This window comes from Parambassis ranga, chromosome 10 (genome assembly GCF_900634625.1).
Source record: "Parambassis ranga chromosome 10, fParRan2.1, whole genome shotgun sequence".
NCBI lineage: Eukaryota > Metazoa > Chordata > Actinopteri > Ambassidae > Parambassis > Parambassis ranga.
This window is the reverse complement of record NC_041031.1, coordinates 19357907-19373136: the sequence shown is the minus strand read 5'-3', so window position 1 is coordinate 19373136 and position 15230 is coordinate 19357907. Positions and strand designations below refer to the sequence as shown.

At 40.4% G+C, this 15230-nt stretch overlaps 2 protein-coding genes across 5 annotated transcripts; one reads left to right on the top strand and one right to left on the bottom strand.

Annotated features, from left to right (window-relative positions):
* Positions 1 to 207: 207 nt before the first annotated feature.
* Positions 208 to 5437, bottom strand: tmem144b (transmembrane protein 144b). Its single transcript, XM_028416494.1, has 12 exons — positions 5276 to 5437; positions 5001 to 5171; positions 4805 to 4927; positions 4120 to 4219; positions 3947 to 4027; positions 3790 to 3868; positions 3509 to 3588; positions 3076 to 3194; positions 2745 to 2864; positions 1936 to 2033; positions 520 to 573; positions 208 to 340 (listed from the first exon to the last, which is right to left on the bottom strand). Exons 1-12 carry the CDS (start codon positions 5361 to 5363, stop codon positions 257 to 259), a joined length of 1197 nt encoding a protein of 398 aa, XP_028272295.1. The 5' UTR covers positions 5364 to 5437; the 3' UTR covers positions 208 to 256.
* Positions 5438 to 6375: 938 nt separating this feature from the next.
* gask1b (golgi associated kinase 1B) lies at positions 6376 to 13629 on the top strand. Of its 4 annotated transcripts, none has more exons than XM_028416492.1 (5): positions 6376 to 7418; positions 8101 to 8315; positions 9913 to 10139; positions 10577 to 10634; positions 11546 to 11824. In XM_028416492.1, the coding sequence occupies exons 1-4, from the start codon at positions 6530 to 6532 to the stop codon at positions 10602 to 10604; spliced, it is 1359 nt and encodes a 452-aa protein (XP_028272293.1). In that variant the 5' UTR covers positions 6376 to 6529; the 3' UTR covers positions 10605 to 10634; positions 11546 to 11824. The 4 variants fall into 4 exon arrangements, with proteins under 4 accessions (XP_028272293.1, XP_028272294.1, XP_028272292.1 ...); XM_028416493.1 differs by having other exon boundaries at positions 11684 to 11816; XM_028416491.1 differs by lacking the exons at positions 10577 to 10634; positions 11546 to 11824 and adding an exon at positions 10416 to 10570.
* Positions 13630 to 15230: the final 1601 nt, after the last annotated feature.

The following is a 15230-nucleotide window of genomic DNA, read 5'->3' as shown; positions in this document are numbered from 1 at the left end:
GTGCAGCATTGTAGTGTAATACCTCCCTCTAAAACCAGTGCTAGCTTCGGAGTGATGTGTTGAACATATCTAAGCAGTAAATGAACAATAACAAATATTTACTAACGTCAAACTTCCCTCTTTGAATCTTCAACATGCACAAACACGATGTCCACCTAAATGCCCTTTTCTACAACTAACTTACTAAACATTTTGTTTTATAAAACCAAGCATCCCAGTTCTCACAGTGAAAGAGACAATAATACAAGCAGAATTATTACAGCTTTGAGATGGCCGTGAGCACGGATCCGATCAGCACCACACAAGAAGCCAAGGCGAAGATGAAGCAGTTGGCTACGCCCTGAGGAACAAAAGTATGTAAACATCAGCAGAGTTTCTTCCTTTTTAAAATTATAAAAGGCTTCTGTTGGACTGTAGTTTAAAATCCAATTCCAAATCTACAGTTCAGTGAGTTACCGATATACTCTATTATGCAATCAAGGAATGAGAAGCTTCATTATTGAGTGTTTTGATCCTCACCTTGATCTCTCTGAAAACAAGGGATCCCCACAGGGCAGCAACCAGACCGTAGCCCTGCAGAGAAGCAACCAGAGAACAATCCATTTATTGAGCCTCGACCACTGAAATAATTTACTTTTTTCACTTTGAATTTTAAAGCTTTTGCCAAGGAGAGATTTATGCATTGCACACAATGCTTCAGTGACACAGCTGCATTCCATTGAAGTACCAACTCAAAGAGCTGAACGTGAAAGAGCTGTCCGTTTGTTGTGACATCGACTAGAACTTCAAGAATATATGGAGGGATGGAATATACTGTCTTATATCTGAGCAACCGCTGGCCTGATGCAATCAAAATCAGCTTTGTTCAGGTAAGCTTTAGGTAACACATAGTGCTTTTAGGTCAACCACCCAAAGGTTGTTTCTGTAGACTAAGTGCTAAAAACAGTGAATGGTTCCTATAATATTTATATACCAAAGGAACTGAGACTGCTTTTGGCCAGTCTGAAGTGTTACACACTGGAGCCTCTAGGGGCTGGCACCAAAAACGAGCTGTAATGTAATGTAATGTACAACTTTACAGCAGAAATAAATATGCTTACAGCCTGGTACAAAAAATAAATAAATAAAACAATAAAAAAACAATTCTTGTCTCTAATGATAAGATTCCATCTAGTGACAATTGCAGAGGGATATTTTGAAAACTCACTCCTAATAATATTGAGATCTCAAATACACAAAATCATGGGAATGACAGCTTTAAGCTTCCTGCTTTCACAATTGCCCGCCTGCTTTGCATCTGCTGATGCTCTGCCTATTTGTCTATATTTGGAGTTTTGGTGGTGATGCTGCCAATATGGCAATGGTCAAAGTGCCCCAGAAGCACAAGGACTCAAAACAGATCCGAAACCTACGGGTGATGTCACGAAAGCTCCGTCCGTAGTCATAGCCTTGAACCTATCGATATAGAGACTAAAACCCTTTTTGTACCAGGCTGTAAACACGTTTAATTCAGACATTAATTCACAATATTAATCACATGATGCCTCATCTACACAAAGCTTCTCCATCATTTCTGTTGCTGATGACAGCACTCTGTATGGTGCCATGAAATTCTATTTAAGCTGATTGCACTGACCTACAGTGAAGGGTAAGGAGATAATACAACATTAGCTCTGGAAAAAGCAGCTCTTAACACTAGCACTATAGCAAACGTTCTTTGTCGTGACTAAAAAGTGGTAGAATGGTGTTTTTCTAAAATTGAACAAAAGCTTAAAATTGAGTCAAGTGAATGTGCAAGTGTTGGACCTGGACCTGTTTTTGAACTACAATCTTTTCTTTCTCACAGAGGGAAACAGCGTGCAGATCTTTAATTGAATCTGTCAGTCCAAGTGTTTATACGTTGACAGCTGTCAGGACAAGTTGTCATGTACTCACTGCAGTCACAATAGGAAAGGTAATGACAGAACTCAAGTAGATGTTGGCCAGGAACCAACAGTATGTGGCCAGTGCCCACATCAATCCAGAAAGTAGCCCTAAAGAGTGAAAGGAGACATGAGGGCACTTAAGTGAAAATACACTTCTTGGACAAGCAAAGGTTCACAGTGCAGGAAGCACTATATACATAAATAAATCTAGATGCTGAGAGTTAATGGTATGACCTTTGTTACAGTACAAATTTAAAGAGGAACCAAATGTACAGTAGTAAATAAATAAAAAATACATATAGTATCAGCGACTCTACAATAAATACAACTTGTGGTCGACCTACTGTCGAGGGTCAGCTTTCAGATGAGAATGGTCATGATTGCACATGCAGCTCATCAGAGGAAGCCACTTTATTTCCTCCACTACAGTCGATTCTTCCCAAGGGTCAAGCTGGAGTTATTATTAGACACTCTGTTTGACCTCTAGTTCACAACAGCTCAGAGGTTCACAGAAATGAATCAGCTTGTGGGAAATGGAAAATGAATTCCTAGCTTTTAGATTTGCTGACTCTGATTTGTACAAGGCTGTTCATTTTTTGTACCCTTTGCTAAAAGTTAGGACAACTTTTCCATCTTAAACTGTTTTCATTGATGTGATTCTGAAAGTGGAAGTTTCAAGGGGAAACACAATGTGTCTGTAAGACCTATTCACTGCAGCGCATTAAACAATTAACATATGTGAGCAGTTTCAAACCGCAATGTAACTAAGGATCATGAACATGCAAGAACCTTAGGTAGACTTGATCAATTGTGTGCTACCTGGCAGGATGGCTCTGGAGTAAACCCTGGGCTTGTTATTCATGGCAACACAGTACACGACGAAGTAGACTGTGCTTGCAACAAAAATCCCAGAGCACTGCGCATAAACATAGTCAAGGTCTGTGAAGAAGAAGAAACAGGAATTGACACTTGATATTAAACCAGATTCTGTGCAGGGACAAATTGTATTTTATAGGTCAAGGAGTGGGAGACATTCTTATATCAAAGTAGACATTTTAATATGTTTCTTTCCCATTGTGTCATCAAGTAAGGTATGGCCAAAGTGAGTAAAAGGTTAGGAAATGGAGACCTTTGAAGGCTGAAATCATACCGTACACACTGGCTCCATAGAACATGCTGTCACAACATGATGAATGGCTCTTGATGTAGAGGATGGGCACAAAGGAAGCTCCATACAGCAGGCCCACCACAACAGCGAGCAGGCAGCCACTGAAAATGAGAGAATGCATTTGGAAAGTCTATAGGAGATGTTGATTCCAACCCACGCAAGTGGAAGGATGGAGAGCTGACTTTCCATATGTATAGTACTGATAACTGATTCTATTTACAAATCCAAATACTATGTTTGCAATTACTATTATTTTTTTCTTATTTACTGAATGATATTGACGATATGCTTCATTTAAATAATTATTTTAATACTTTGCTGCTGCAACTTATTCCCAGTAAGATTAACATGTTGGCTTATCTGTAATTATTATTTGCAAATACGATATGTGTGCATAAATGTTAGTGGAGCTCACACGAGTCGTCTGGTCTTTGGTCCAACAGCGTTGATCCAGAATTCAGAGTTAGTTGGTCCGTAACTGCCTGAATGTGATCGCTGTGAAAAAGAAGAGGAGGGACATCCTGATTTGTAGTCGCACTGTCTTTCTAAACAACATCACCCGAGCACGTACGGCAGGACAAAGTCAGATAGAAAAGAACAGTGGAAATGACAGAACATTATCCCCGAGAGAGTTATGATGTCGTTAAAAAAAAAAAGGTGGTGAGAAAAGAAACACGTAATCAATAGCATACTCACTCTGTCAATTAATAATGGGATTGATTCTGAATTAGGATGCAGCTCCACATCCACTTTCACAAAGAAAAAGATCAGGCCACTACAAAAAAAGAAAAAAGAGTTATGTCCAAAAAATGGAATGAATGTGAAGAATAAAGGTGGTCAATGTTCCGTTTACCTAAGCAGACATAACCCAGCTCCACAATAATTTAATATTGGCTTGGAAACATCTTGAGGAGCAATCCCAAACCAGCCAAATCTGTGTGTGTGTGAGAGTGACAGACACACACATTACTGGTAGCCTCGTCAAAGCCAAGACATTATTTAGAATCCACCATGAGGTCGACTCACCTTGAACTGGCCCAGCCCATCAACAAACTAGAAGAACCCCAAATTAAAATCCCAAGACCGAGGCCGATCGCTTTAATAATAGGCACAACTGCTATGTTTCCTGTGGAGAAACGTTCACAATGTGTTTGTGTCACCTTCCAAGTGTTTTTGCCCTGGTGGTAAAGCTGATGAGGTGATGGCCTATTTAATTCATACCTGCAGCAAGACATTTAATGGAGTCAGGATCAGTTTTCAATACAGTATAAATTGGTTTTCCCCATCTAAAGACTTCTGTCTTGTGCCAAAAGGAAATTTGACAACCTTGTCCCAGTTTCAGTGAATTAATATTTACTGTGCAGACAATCTTCTTTTGTATCTCCCAGAAACAAAGGGAAGAATTCCCACATCTATGACAGAACATGGCTTAAACATTTTGAAGTTTGGTACATTTGCACTCTGTCTTGCTACTCTGTTGGTGCCAATACAGCGGGGAAAGTTCTCATGACATTTTAGCTTGTCTACCCGACTGTGACACACTTAATACAGTTCTAATATTTAGTCTGCAGTTGGAAAACACTGACAAGTGTCTCATGGCAACATGATTTTTAAGATGAGCTGCAGAAATAAAGGACTTCTCATGCTACAAACACATGTCCAGCTGAACCTTCACCAAACTGCACAAAGCCATTTCTTTACAAGACATTACCTGTAGCCCACATCACACCTCCAAGCATCGCCAAAGGGTGAAATTTGGGTGACTTCAGCATCAAGTCTCCGAACATAGATATGATCCATATTGCAGCACAGATCACCCACTGAAAAAACATGCCTGTAAAGACAATTTATGTTTAAGGTTAAACATATTAATCATGTAAATATTTTTAAGAAGTGTAAATGCTTACCATCTCCTGTTTCTATTCTTTTAACGGGGACAAAGTTGCTTCCATACAGCAGCACAGCAGCCACATTTGCAGCAATCCCATAGGCGAACTGAGTGATATTGGTTGAGTTTAAGGTGAACTCAAATGTCTCCACATTACCACCTCCATCATTTCTGTCACCCCACATGGCACCTGGATGCAGCAGCAACAACAACAACAAAAAACCCACACATCCAGTATTTTTAAGCGGAACAGCACCCCCCCACCCCCCTCCTTATTCATCACACAACACTTACACTTCACAGTACCTTCCGCGCTATGACAGCTGGCCATCAATAATGTAGCAAGAAATAAAAGCAAAGGTGAACATTTTGCTGGGGGCATGTTAAAACAGAGTATTTGTTTCTTTTTTTTCTTTGCTTGTCTACAGTGTTAAAAAAAGAGCCGCTGGAGGTCGCGTGTGCTGAGGACAGAGCACGCGCCAGGTGCTGCCAGTTATCTCATCAGTCAAGCTGACGCGTGACGGCTGCAGAGTGCGCACGTGGGGAAAAAAGGCAACACAAAACACACCGTGCCACCAAAACAACAACAACAACAACAACAACACAACATTCATAGTGCTTCATATTATACCTGCTGTCTGGAATCATTTCTAGTTATGTGTGTGTATCCTAAAAATATCAGATGTGATAAATCAAGATAAAACGGTGCCAAAAGTTTACACTTAATATATTTCAAAATTCATTAATTAGGGTGTTTTACGTTTTATGACGTATCTGTTGGACATGGTGAAGAAAAAAGCAAAACAATAGATCTATATTTAAAGCTTCTGTTCCTCCTTTGGAGCAGGATATCCTTTATATAATGGCCCTTTGCGTCTTGCCTACATTCCATACCACATGTGGAAATATGTGTTTCCTGTTCTTAATAGTTTTCCCTTGAGCATTTCTATTTCTAGTAGCTTTGTGTGTCTACATGAACATCGTGTACCCAGCCAGTTAAGATAAAGGAGGATTGGACCACCAGATGTCGCCTAAAACGCGTCTATAGACGCGGATATAAATAGCGCCTTGTGTGTGTGTGTGATCCTGTATTTTAAACGCTGTGCTCCCATTTGTTTTCATCACTAACCTCTATGCTTAAATTGTGTTATTTAACTAACATGAATTATGCTCAAAAACATGAAAATGCTTCAAGCAGTGCTATTTATGTGGACTTATTGGCCACAAAGGATTTACATAATATAGAATATTGTAGGGAAACTTGATGTGCTTTGACTTGAGGACTGTTTCGTAACATTAAAATATGCGTATGGTGGGTTTATACTATATGCCCTTTGTGTATTTGAAATAAGAGGGAAAATCCCTTAAGTTGCTTGTTTCCTTCATGACTTTGGAGGGTGGTTTCCCAGTCTGTCCATCCACTGAGCGTTTTCTCCCAGCACTCTACGGACACATATCCTCCCTTCCAAAATGAATTTCGGAAGTTGTGCGCTCCTCCCTAGTTTGGTGCAAAAGAGACACTCAACCGTGATAATGACATAAGTTCTAATGGGGAAGTCTCGCTTTCTCTGGCTGTGCTTCACTTTTCTAAAACTTACCAGCAACTTTCGGAGGTCCTCTCTTTCTCGAAGAAGTCTGATAATTGCGACCGTGTGTGTCATCTATTTATTTTTTGTGGTTTTACAAGTTGGACACACAGAGCAACACGGGGACAGGAGGACAGATAAGGACAAGAGCCGGCACAGTCGTGGATTGTATAATGTGGATATTAACGGTGCCCTGCCAGACTTTGCTGATTTACACACCGGTGCGAGCTTTGGGGTTCCGACCCGGTCCAACGTGGTGTACATAACGCTTAAGACTAAGCGTCTCAAACCAGTACACATCCGCGGTACAATCAGACCAAAACTGAGGAGGAAAGTGAGACGCAATAAAACGGCAAATTCATATTTTACGCAGAACAAAGTTGGCACTTTGGAGAGGGGCGCGGGCCAAATTAGAAACAACATTGCACCCAGGTCGTCTTGGAAAAATAGCAGGGATATTGATTATAAATCATTGGATTTAAGACAGAAGTCTCATGAAGATGCTGAAACAGATTCTCGGATTAGTTCAATTCGGATTTACAGCCAAATGGCACCACCATGGTTCAGTGCACAGGACGTGAAAACCATGCGCTTTCTTGCAGATGCCAAGATTTTGCGCATGAAAGAAGTCTCTCAGGGAGACATTCCATCACTTTTCATATTTGAGGGCGAGACAGGCGTTTCACCGGCCAACGAGAAACACACAAAATGGAACAGTGTATGCGGAGGGCAGTGTGGAGTCATCCACAGTCCCGTGGATAACGCAGAGGTATTTGCTTTCCATTTGGACAGAGTGCTGGGGCTTAATAGGACGTTGCCAGCTGTGAGCAGAAAGTTCAGCTTTTTACACGGTAGGTCACCAAGCAGGAGGGCAAAGGTTGTTATTATCTGACCATGGGTATGTCAATGGAAATACATTACTTTTCCCCCCACTAGAAAGTTTTTGGTCCCTTATGCTGAATGTGATTGCCCTGTATGTGCTCAGCAAATTTCACCACACCACTGTTGTCAATGTGATATTGTGAAAGAGCCTAAAAATATGAACAATAATAACTTAATTAGGGCCATGTGTCTGAGAAACTTCTCTGCGTCAGCAGGCATAACAAGCCTCCCACCAAGGACCACAGCAAGTCCAGTATTATTCAAGACCTGTATTTATACATATTTCAACAGCATTAGTTCAGGGTTAGGCCATGAGACAGACCCCTATTAAAGTGGTGGTCCTCCAAATACCTCCAAACATACAGAATCCTGTTACACCCACATATCCATTTCAAAGTCATATATTTGCATGTTAACTTTATTGTAATTAGGCTATAAAAAGGGATATATAAAGCAAATGATGTAGAGTTTATTTTCTATCAACAATTTCATGTTTTATTCACAAATGTACTGCAGAAAACGAGATACCGGGTCACCTCTGGATCTTGGTTTTACCGGCGCTGTAGAGCTACAGCCATATATACTGTGTGTTAGTGTATGATAAGAATATTGAACTTGTATAAACTCGATCAATCTTTACTCCCTCTTCAGATGGCCAGTCCCATCCGGTGGTGTCATGGGATTCATCTCTGTACCCAGAAGGCCTTGCTGCAGGCTGGGCCAGTGTGAGGTTAACATGGAGGCAGTATCAGAGCTCCCTGAAACTGAGGTGTTGGCACAAAAACAACCCGAAGCCTGACTCTGGCTGTTCCACAATTCATCACTATGAGTGGAGCATACTAGCTCTGTTTGACTTCTTGTTACAGGTAACAGAGGTAGTTTAGTAAATAAAAGATTGTTCATTTTTCTGAATGCTGAAAAAATGGCTTCAGATTCTCTGTTTGCCTTTTCTGCTGCTGAGGCCTCCTCAAACTTATGTGAATTCCAAAAATGTTTCATAAAAGATAACTCTCCTTTGTCTGACAACAGCAATATGCTGGAAACCAGGTTAAATGTCCTCAGAGGTATATGAGGTTCTTTGGCAGAATACATGCCTTGTTTCCTGTGTGGGAGCCCTCTCTCTCCCCCTCACTTTATGGGTTCTGAAGGACATATCTCTTGAGAATTCTTTAATTCACAGTATGACTCCCTCAGACACAGCAGAATAATGAATCTGAACATATTTAATTCTAAAAGTTTTTTTTAACTATTACATTAGAGATTGAGGTCATAATGCCAGAGCTTTGATTCTTCCATTGTCCTAAAATAATGAGAAAATCCTGTTGTGTAAAAAGAGAAACAGTTTCCTCTGGGCATGTTAAACAGCTTATCAAAGTAAAGTGGGAAAAAAAAGATATTACAGCAGGTTGTTTAATACAGAAAAGCAGATAAATTATATCTATTCCTAACAAAGAAAGATACATTCTTGCCCTCACACTGCTATTTTAGGCAATGTGCACTTCCTCTAATAACCACTAGGATTGCACCAAAAAGACTCAGGTGGCTGTATGTGCACGTCAGTCTGAATTTCCAATTTCTTTAGTTTTCTAATAAAAACCTATGAACTTTTCTAATAATAAAAAATCAAAACAATGTGACACATGCAGAGTAAAGCCCTGTAAACATTTCAGCTTTTAGTGCTAGTGTTTGTGTAGCGACTGACTGATGTAGTAATGATGCAACCTGTACTACAGTCGAAAACAAATGAGTGGTGTCTCTTAGCTGTCCACTTCTGATCCCATTGCCCAAGATAAATCTTAAAAATATGGATGAACTGAGCATTCATGTCACTCTAGGCCAGATTCACATTAAGTTGTAGACATCTACATCTACATACATCTACACACTTTGGAACATTTAATGATGAAATGAAAAGAGAGATAGAGTGCAGAGATTGAAGGCAGTTTCCGAGGGTGTGTTGACTTGATTGATGGGTATCCTGGAGGATTCTATCTTGTTACATTGAATGCCTCGGTGGATGCTCATCCATCCAGGTTGCCCCGGCCCCCCGCATGTCTTAAAAAAAGGTGCAAGTGAGTGGCACCTGTCTCATCTGAATCCTATGAGTGACAACTCAAAATGTTGTATCCTTCCTCTGTGAAACCTCCATGGTTATCAGCATATAAGGTGAATAACAGATGGGGGCTGTAGTTTAATTTGTGGTTGCCATTCCTTGTAGAGGAAGTAGACAAGAGGAGTCATGAGTGCAGTCACATGGCAACAGTTGATGTCAATATTTTTCAAACAAACTTGTGCCAACCTACTGTCTGACAGACCATGCTATCTATCTCATATTATATTAATAGAAGCCAGTCAGGACTAGCTTGTTTAGGACAATAAAATCATTAAAAAAAAGAAAAATATATACTGAAGTGAAACTCCATAAATGTATTCTCCCATATTGAAACTGATTCATCTTTTCAGATTCATAACCGTCTGGATCAGAGCTGCTGTGGGTTCAGGCCTCGGCGGGAAGACACATGTGTTGAACTGGGCCTTCATGCTCAATGTTTGGACCAGGACCACATAGAACTGGCAAACATAGTTCACAGGGGACATGACCCAAGACACCTGGTCTTCACTAACAACAAGGGATTCTTTGACCGCAATGAGGACAACCTGGACTTCAGGCTGTTGGAGGGAATCAAGGAGTAAGTAGTGGCTTTTAAAGTTTACTTTATTGTTGCTAGTCCTGATCCTATGAATGTAATATATCATATTTTTGTGGTAATATCTGGTGACTGTGACCTTGCACTTTTGTCATTAAAGCCCAACTTCTTTTTGCGTTTGTAAAATGTTTGTACCAACAAAATTAACCAATGGACCTTTATAATGATAATTATTTGAGGAGTTAAAAACCACCCATACAGAGGACTGGCTGTGTGCTGTTGAAGTAATAACAGCAGTGTTTTTTTCTCTCTCGACAGCAAAGTTGATAAATTCCAGCATACAATGCTGCGGAACAGCAGATTTAAATCTCAGTGTTAGATTATATCCAGACCTGCGCGGACTGTTTTGTGCATGATCAACAAACACAAGTATGCATTCTTAAACACTGAAATTCCCCTCTGTTGTTTTCTTTACTCAGATCTGTGGGTGGCAAGTGTGGACTATGATAATGCGTTCTTTCTGTTGATCCCCAACAGGTCTGTGTGGAAATGAAAACCCACAGTGCACAGACATTGCTTTCATTTCATCTGCTTTTTTTTTTGATCAATACATCAGTGAATCATACCACTGGGGAGACAGCAGGGGAACTCTGGTTTGGCAAGGACACCTGTCTTTCCTCTTTTAATGTCTAGTGGTAGAAATTAGCTGACACAGGATCACACAATGTCATTAATACTTGTTTTACATTGTATTCCCGGTAGGTGTGAAGTGTTTTTATCTGTTTGACTTTTATCTAAGCTAAACTGATCTTTGACATTTTGCTTCAGGCTGTTACATCAATGGAGTACTAGAGGAAATGCTGACATATATACCTAACCGGTTTTCTCTCACAAGCTCATAACAATATAACATTTTTTATTTTTATTTTTTAGCCCACACAGACATTTTATCGCAGGATAAACTCCTCTGCAGGCAGAAATAAAAAAAAAAAACAGTGCAAAGCCTCATATTTGCATCTATAAATCAAAGTGAAAATTTCAGAGTTTATTCACAGGCATACAAGCCAAACATCTGTAAGTGTTACCACATTCAAACCTTATTTTTTGGGACCACTTACTGTAAATCCAGTCTGCTGCTCTACACTCAAACTTATGTTTTTAATTGTTCAAATCTCCTGCTGAGTCACAGCAACTCATGGGAGACATAATTGGCCTTAATTTCAGCAACTCCTTTCAGCAGTAACTGCAAAATCTGCTGTTTTGTCACTATGTTATCAGGTTTATACAAAACATTGGCTTCAAAAAGTTAATCCCAACAGACATCTTTTTGCCTTTATGGCCAGATTAGCTGAGAAATAGACAGACTCATGTGCTGCTAAGAGCTACTCTTTAGAAAAACTATGGGCCCATCACACAAGTAATGTATTTCTTTTTCTTTTTTTGTGTAGATAGCTGGGTAAATATCAGTTTTGTACTTCAAAAACTGACTACTAGTGTTGTTTTCTTGGTGAGGACAGGCTGTGTTGAACACTACATTTGCTTATTTTTACTATGCATATTTTCACATCTTCCTTTTGTTCCTCTAGGCTTCCAGAGCAGGCAGTGTCTGTGCTGAGGAGCAGGAAGCTGAGGGAGAAACTCCTCCAGTCTCTGTTCCTGGACCAGACGTACTGGGAGAGCCAGGGTGGCCGGCAGGGCATCGAGAAACTAATTGATGTGATCGAAAAGCGCTCCGAGGTGCTCCTCACTTACATCAATGCCCATGGGATAAAAGTCATTACAATGAATGCACAATAGAGTTAGCAATACTCAAGTGGCTAAATTACTGGTCAAACTAAAAGGGCCCCTTTTAGTCGACTTTTATGAAGACCAATCTATCAGAGAAACATGGACAGAAGAAGAAACTTCATCGTTGAAAGAAAAGGATAACGCTCTTGAGGAAGCGGTGCTGCAGGGGGACAGAGATGTATAGAGATATGAGAAATATCTGATTGATATCAGTCTCCTTGAACCGGCCTCAAATGAGGAGAGTGAAGTAAATGAGCTGAGATCACTGTTGAATCTAAAAGACAGAGAACTTGAAAAGCACTTGGATGAGTGCAACCATCTTTCAGTATCACTGTCTGAAACAACTTCTTTGATGGACAAATACAAGAAGGATGTGGAGTCTCTAAAGAGACTCATCTGTGGCTCTTGAGGAAGCTCCAAGTTGCTCAGCTTAGGTCATGAAGACCCAGAGCAGCACTCTGGAGGACGAGCCGAGACAAGGAGTGGACTCTGTGAAAAGCCCAAGCCAGAGAGATGGAAACAAAATCAAAAAAGCTCAACAAAAAGAAGCCTTTCTGGTGCTTGTTCCATAAGGTGGCAGCAACAGGACCCCGAAGTAGGTGGCAGTTCATTGTCAAACCATGAACATACAGGAGGCTGTGAGCTGTCCATCTGTGGATCTGGAGGAAGCTTCAAGATGTTCAGCTCAGGTCATGAAGACCCAGAGCAGCACTCTAAAGGAACATCCAAGACAAGAAGTGGACTCTGTGAAAAGCCAAGCCAGAGAGCCGGAAACAGCATCAGAAAGGTTAAACAAAGAGAAGCCTGTCCGGTCCTGGTTCCTTGAAAAAGTTGATAGCAGCAACAGGACTTTGGAGGATGCAGTTCCTTGTCCAACCAGGAACATAGAGGAGCCTGTGGGCTGTTCATCCATGGATCTGGAAGAAGCTCCATGTTGCTCAGCTCAATACTACAAAGTAAATTACTGGTTTGGATCAATTGTCCAGTCAAACTGTACTTAAGACACTGGTGGATATAGCAAATATCTAATGGATTGAGAGTGTTTGCTTTCTATCAGAAAATAATTGATGCTTCATATATATTTGAACACTGCCAATGTTCCAGACTGTTTGTCTGTAATCCTGAGAGAGACTCCATTTAGCCTATCTCCTTTCGAGCCTCCATTTCTTTCTTCCTCCTCAGAGGCCAATAGGCTGCCATCATTATGTAAACATTATGCTGCAGTTATAACTTTTGCTCATCCTGACGCCCTGCAGCAGGTGCAATTTGCATTTTGTATGACTGGAATACCTTTAACTATGAGTTATAGTCATCTCTGTTAACTCCCCATGCACAACAGGTATTTAGAATGATAACGCCTCTTAGTGTAGCTAAGAAGCCATAACCCAGACCTACTGGGTTCAGCTGGGGTCACACAATCAGCACAAATTTTAATGATTTTAATTAAATATCTTTGTGTACAGTCTTAAATCTGCTGTTGCTTGTAAGCAAAACATCACTCAGTATCAGGAACCTATACACGTTTGCAATGACTGCACATGATCAAGTAAAGTCCTGAAGATGCCATGCAGTGTTATTCTCATTTATATGCACTCTTACTTTTAATTTGACAGTGAGCACATTTTAAGTTGTGGCATTTTCCCCCCACTGTATTTATTTATTTTTCTACTTTCCTTTTGTAATTGTTGATAATGAAGTCCGAACATCAAACTATCAATAAAAGTACTTACTTCTTTAAAATGGATGGGGTTTCTGCAGAAATCAATGCTTTTTTGTTGCGATTATATAAAAAAAGTTTGGCAGCTACATTATATTAGATAGCACAACCACAAAGGAACAATTGATGAGAATTTTTTTCCCCTCGTGTCGTTATCAGTCAAAGCCTTGTCATAAATAGACTCAGAAATCCGAGCCTGCTCTTCATGCTGTTGTAAACAGTGTGCTCCGGGCTCTGAGAGATGGAGACTACAGGGCTTTGTGGGTTATTTTCTCCTCTCCGTGCCGTGCATTCAACAGGCTGTTGTTTTAACCCCTTTGCACCCGCATTAGTCCATCAGTGGGGTCCGTGCCTCTGCGTGTTTGTGTTAGAAAGACCCCTCCAGTTCCCAGCGTGCTCTGCAGCGGAACTTACTCTCTTTACACACACATGTGTGTGTGTGTGTGTGCATATCTTGCAAAAAAAACATACACATGGACAAAATGATACGGGTCAAATGGTTGTAAAGGCAAACACAAGACACACAAACAAGCATCAGGAGCGGGACCTTCACTGACAGTTTCCTACAATGTAACTAGCATGTGCAGCCCTGCAGTCAAATGACACCAAACAGACAGACAGGTCTTCATTCAGTAATGATTTTCAAACTGAGCTGTTTGCATATGATATATCCTCAGGCATGATTGCTCAGATTTAAATACTTTAAAGAAGCGGAGGGGCTTCTGCTTTCATTCAGCAGGTTTTGGCTTGAGTCTGAGAACATTTATGGTTTTCTTTAAAAGCTGGTAAGTTGACTTATTTTTGCAACTGTTTCACAAAAAGCTTATAACACCTCAGGGAAGGTTTGATGAAAATAGTGAAACATGTTCACCAACATGTTTAGACAGACAATGGCCCAATGTCCCAAGCACAGTTTAGGTTTTGTCTTTGAGGCAGTGGAGGAGAAGAATTTGGAATGGTTCATCTCAGCTGTGTCCAGCTGGTCGAACTCCAAACAGAGGAGCTCTTTATTCTTGTAGCCTTGGATCAGCTCTGATAACCACCGCACCGTGATGTCAGTTTCTCCATTCTCTGCCACTGGTCCACACCCGACTCTGTCAATAAAACCCAATGCCAGCTGGCAGCAGAGAGCAGATCAGTGAAGTAGTTTAATTACTGCTGTTTGTTTTGTTTAGATGAACTCTGACATTACAATCAATGCAACAAGTCCAGGATGACTGATCATTAGCACTATCAGTGCTATTCTTTTAAAGGTAAAGCTGGAGCCAGCAGCTAATTAGTCATGCTCAGCATAATAATCATTTATTTATACAGCTCTTTGCAAAATAAAGCTACAGTAAAGTGCTAAGTTCATTTTTAGGAATGAGCGAAGTCATAAAAGTCTTAAGAAGCGATGTAAAACTGTGCAGTGAGAATGCTTGTCTGAGGTCTTTTACAGATGAGGGACCCAAACAACCAAAGTACAGTCACCTTTAGTGACAAGTTTTGTGTGTGGTACTCTTAACAACGCCCTGCTGGAGCATTTCAGGCAACACTCAGGGTCATAAGGTGTTAGTACATCACATATGTAGCCTGGGGCCATTCAAGGCTTAAAAAAACAAGAAGTAAAATATTAAAATCAATTCTAA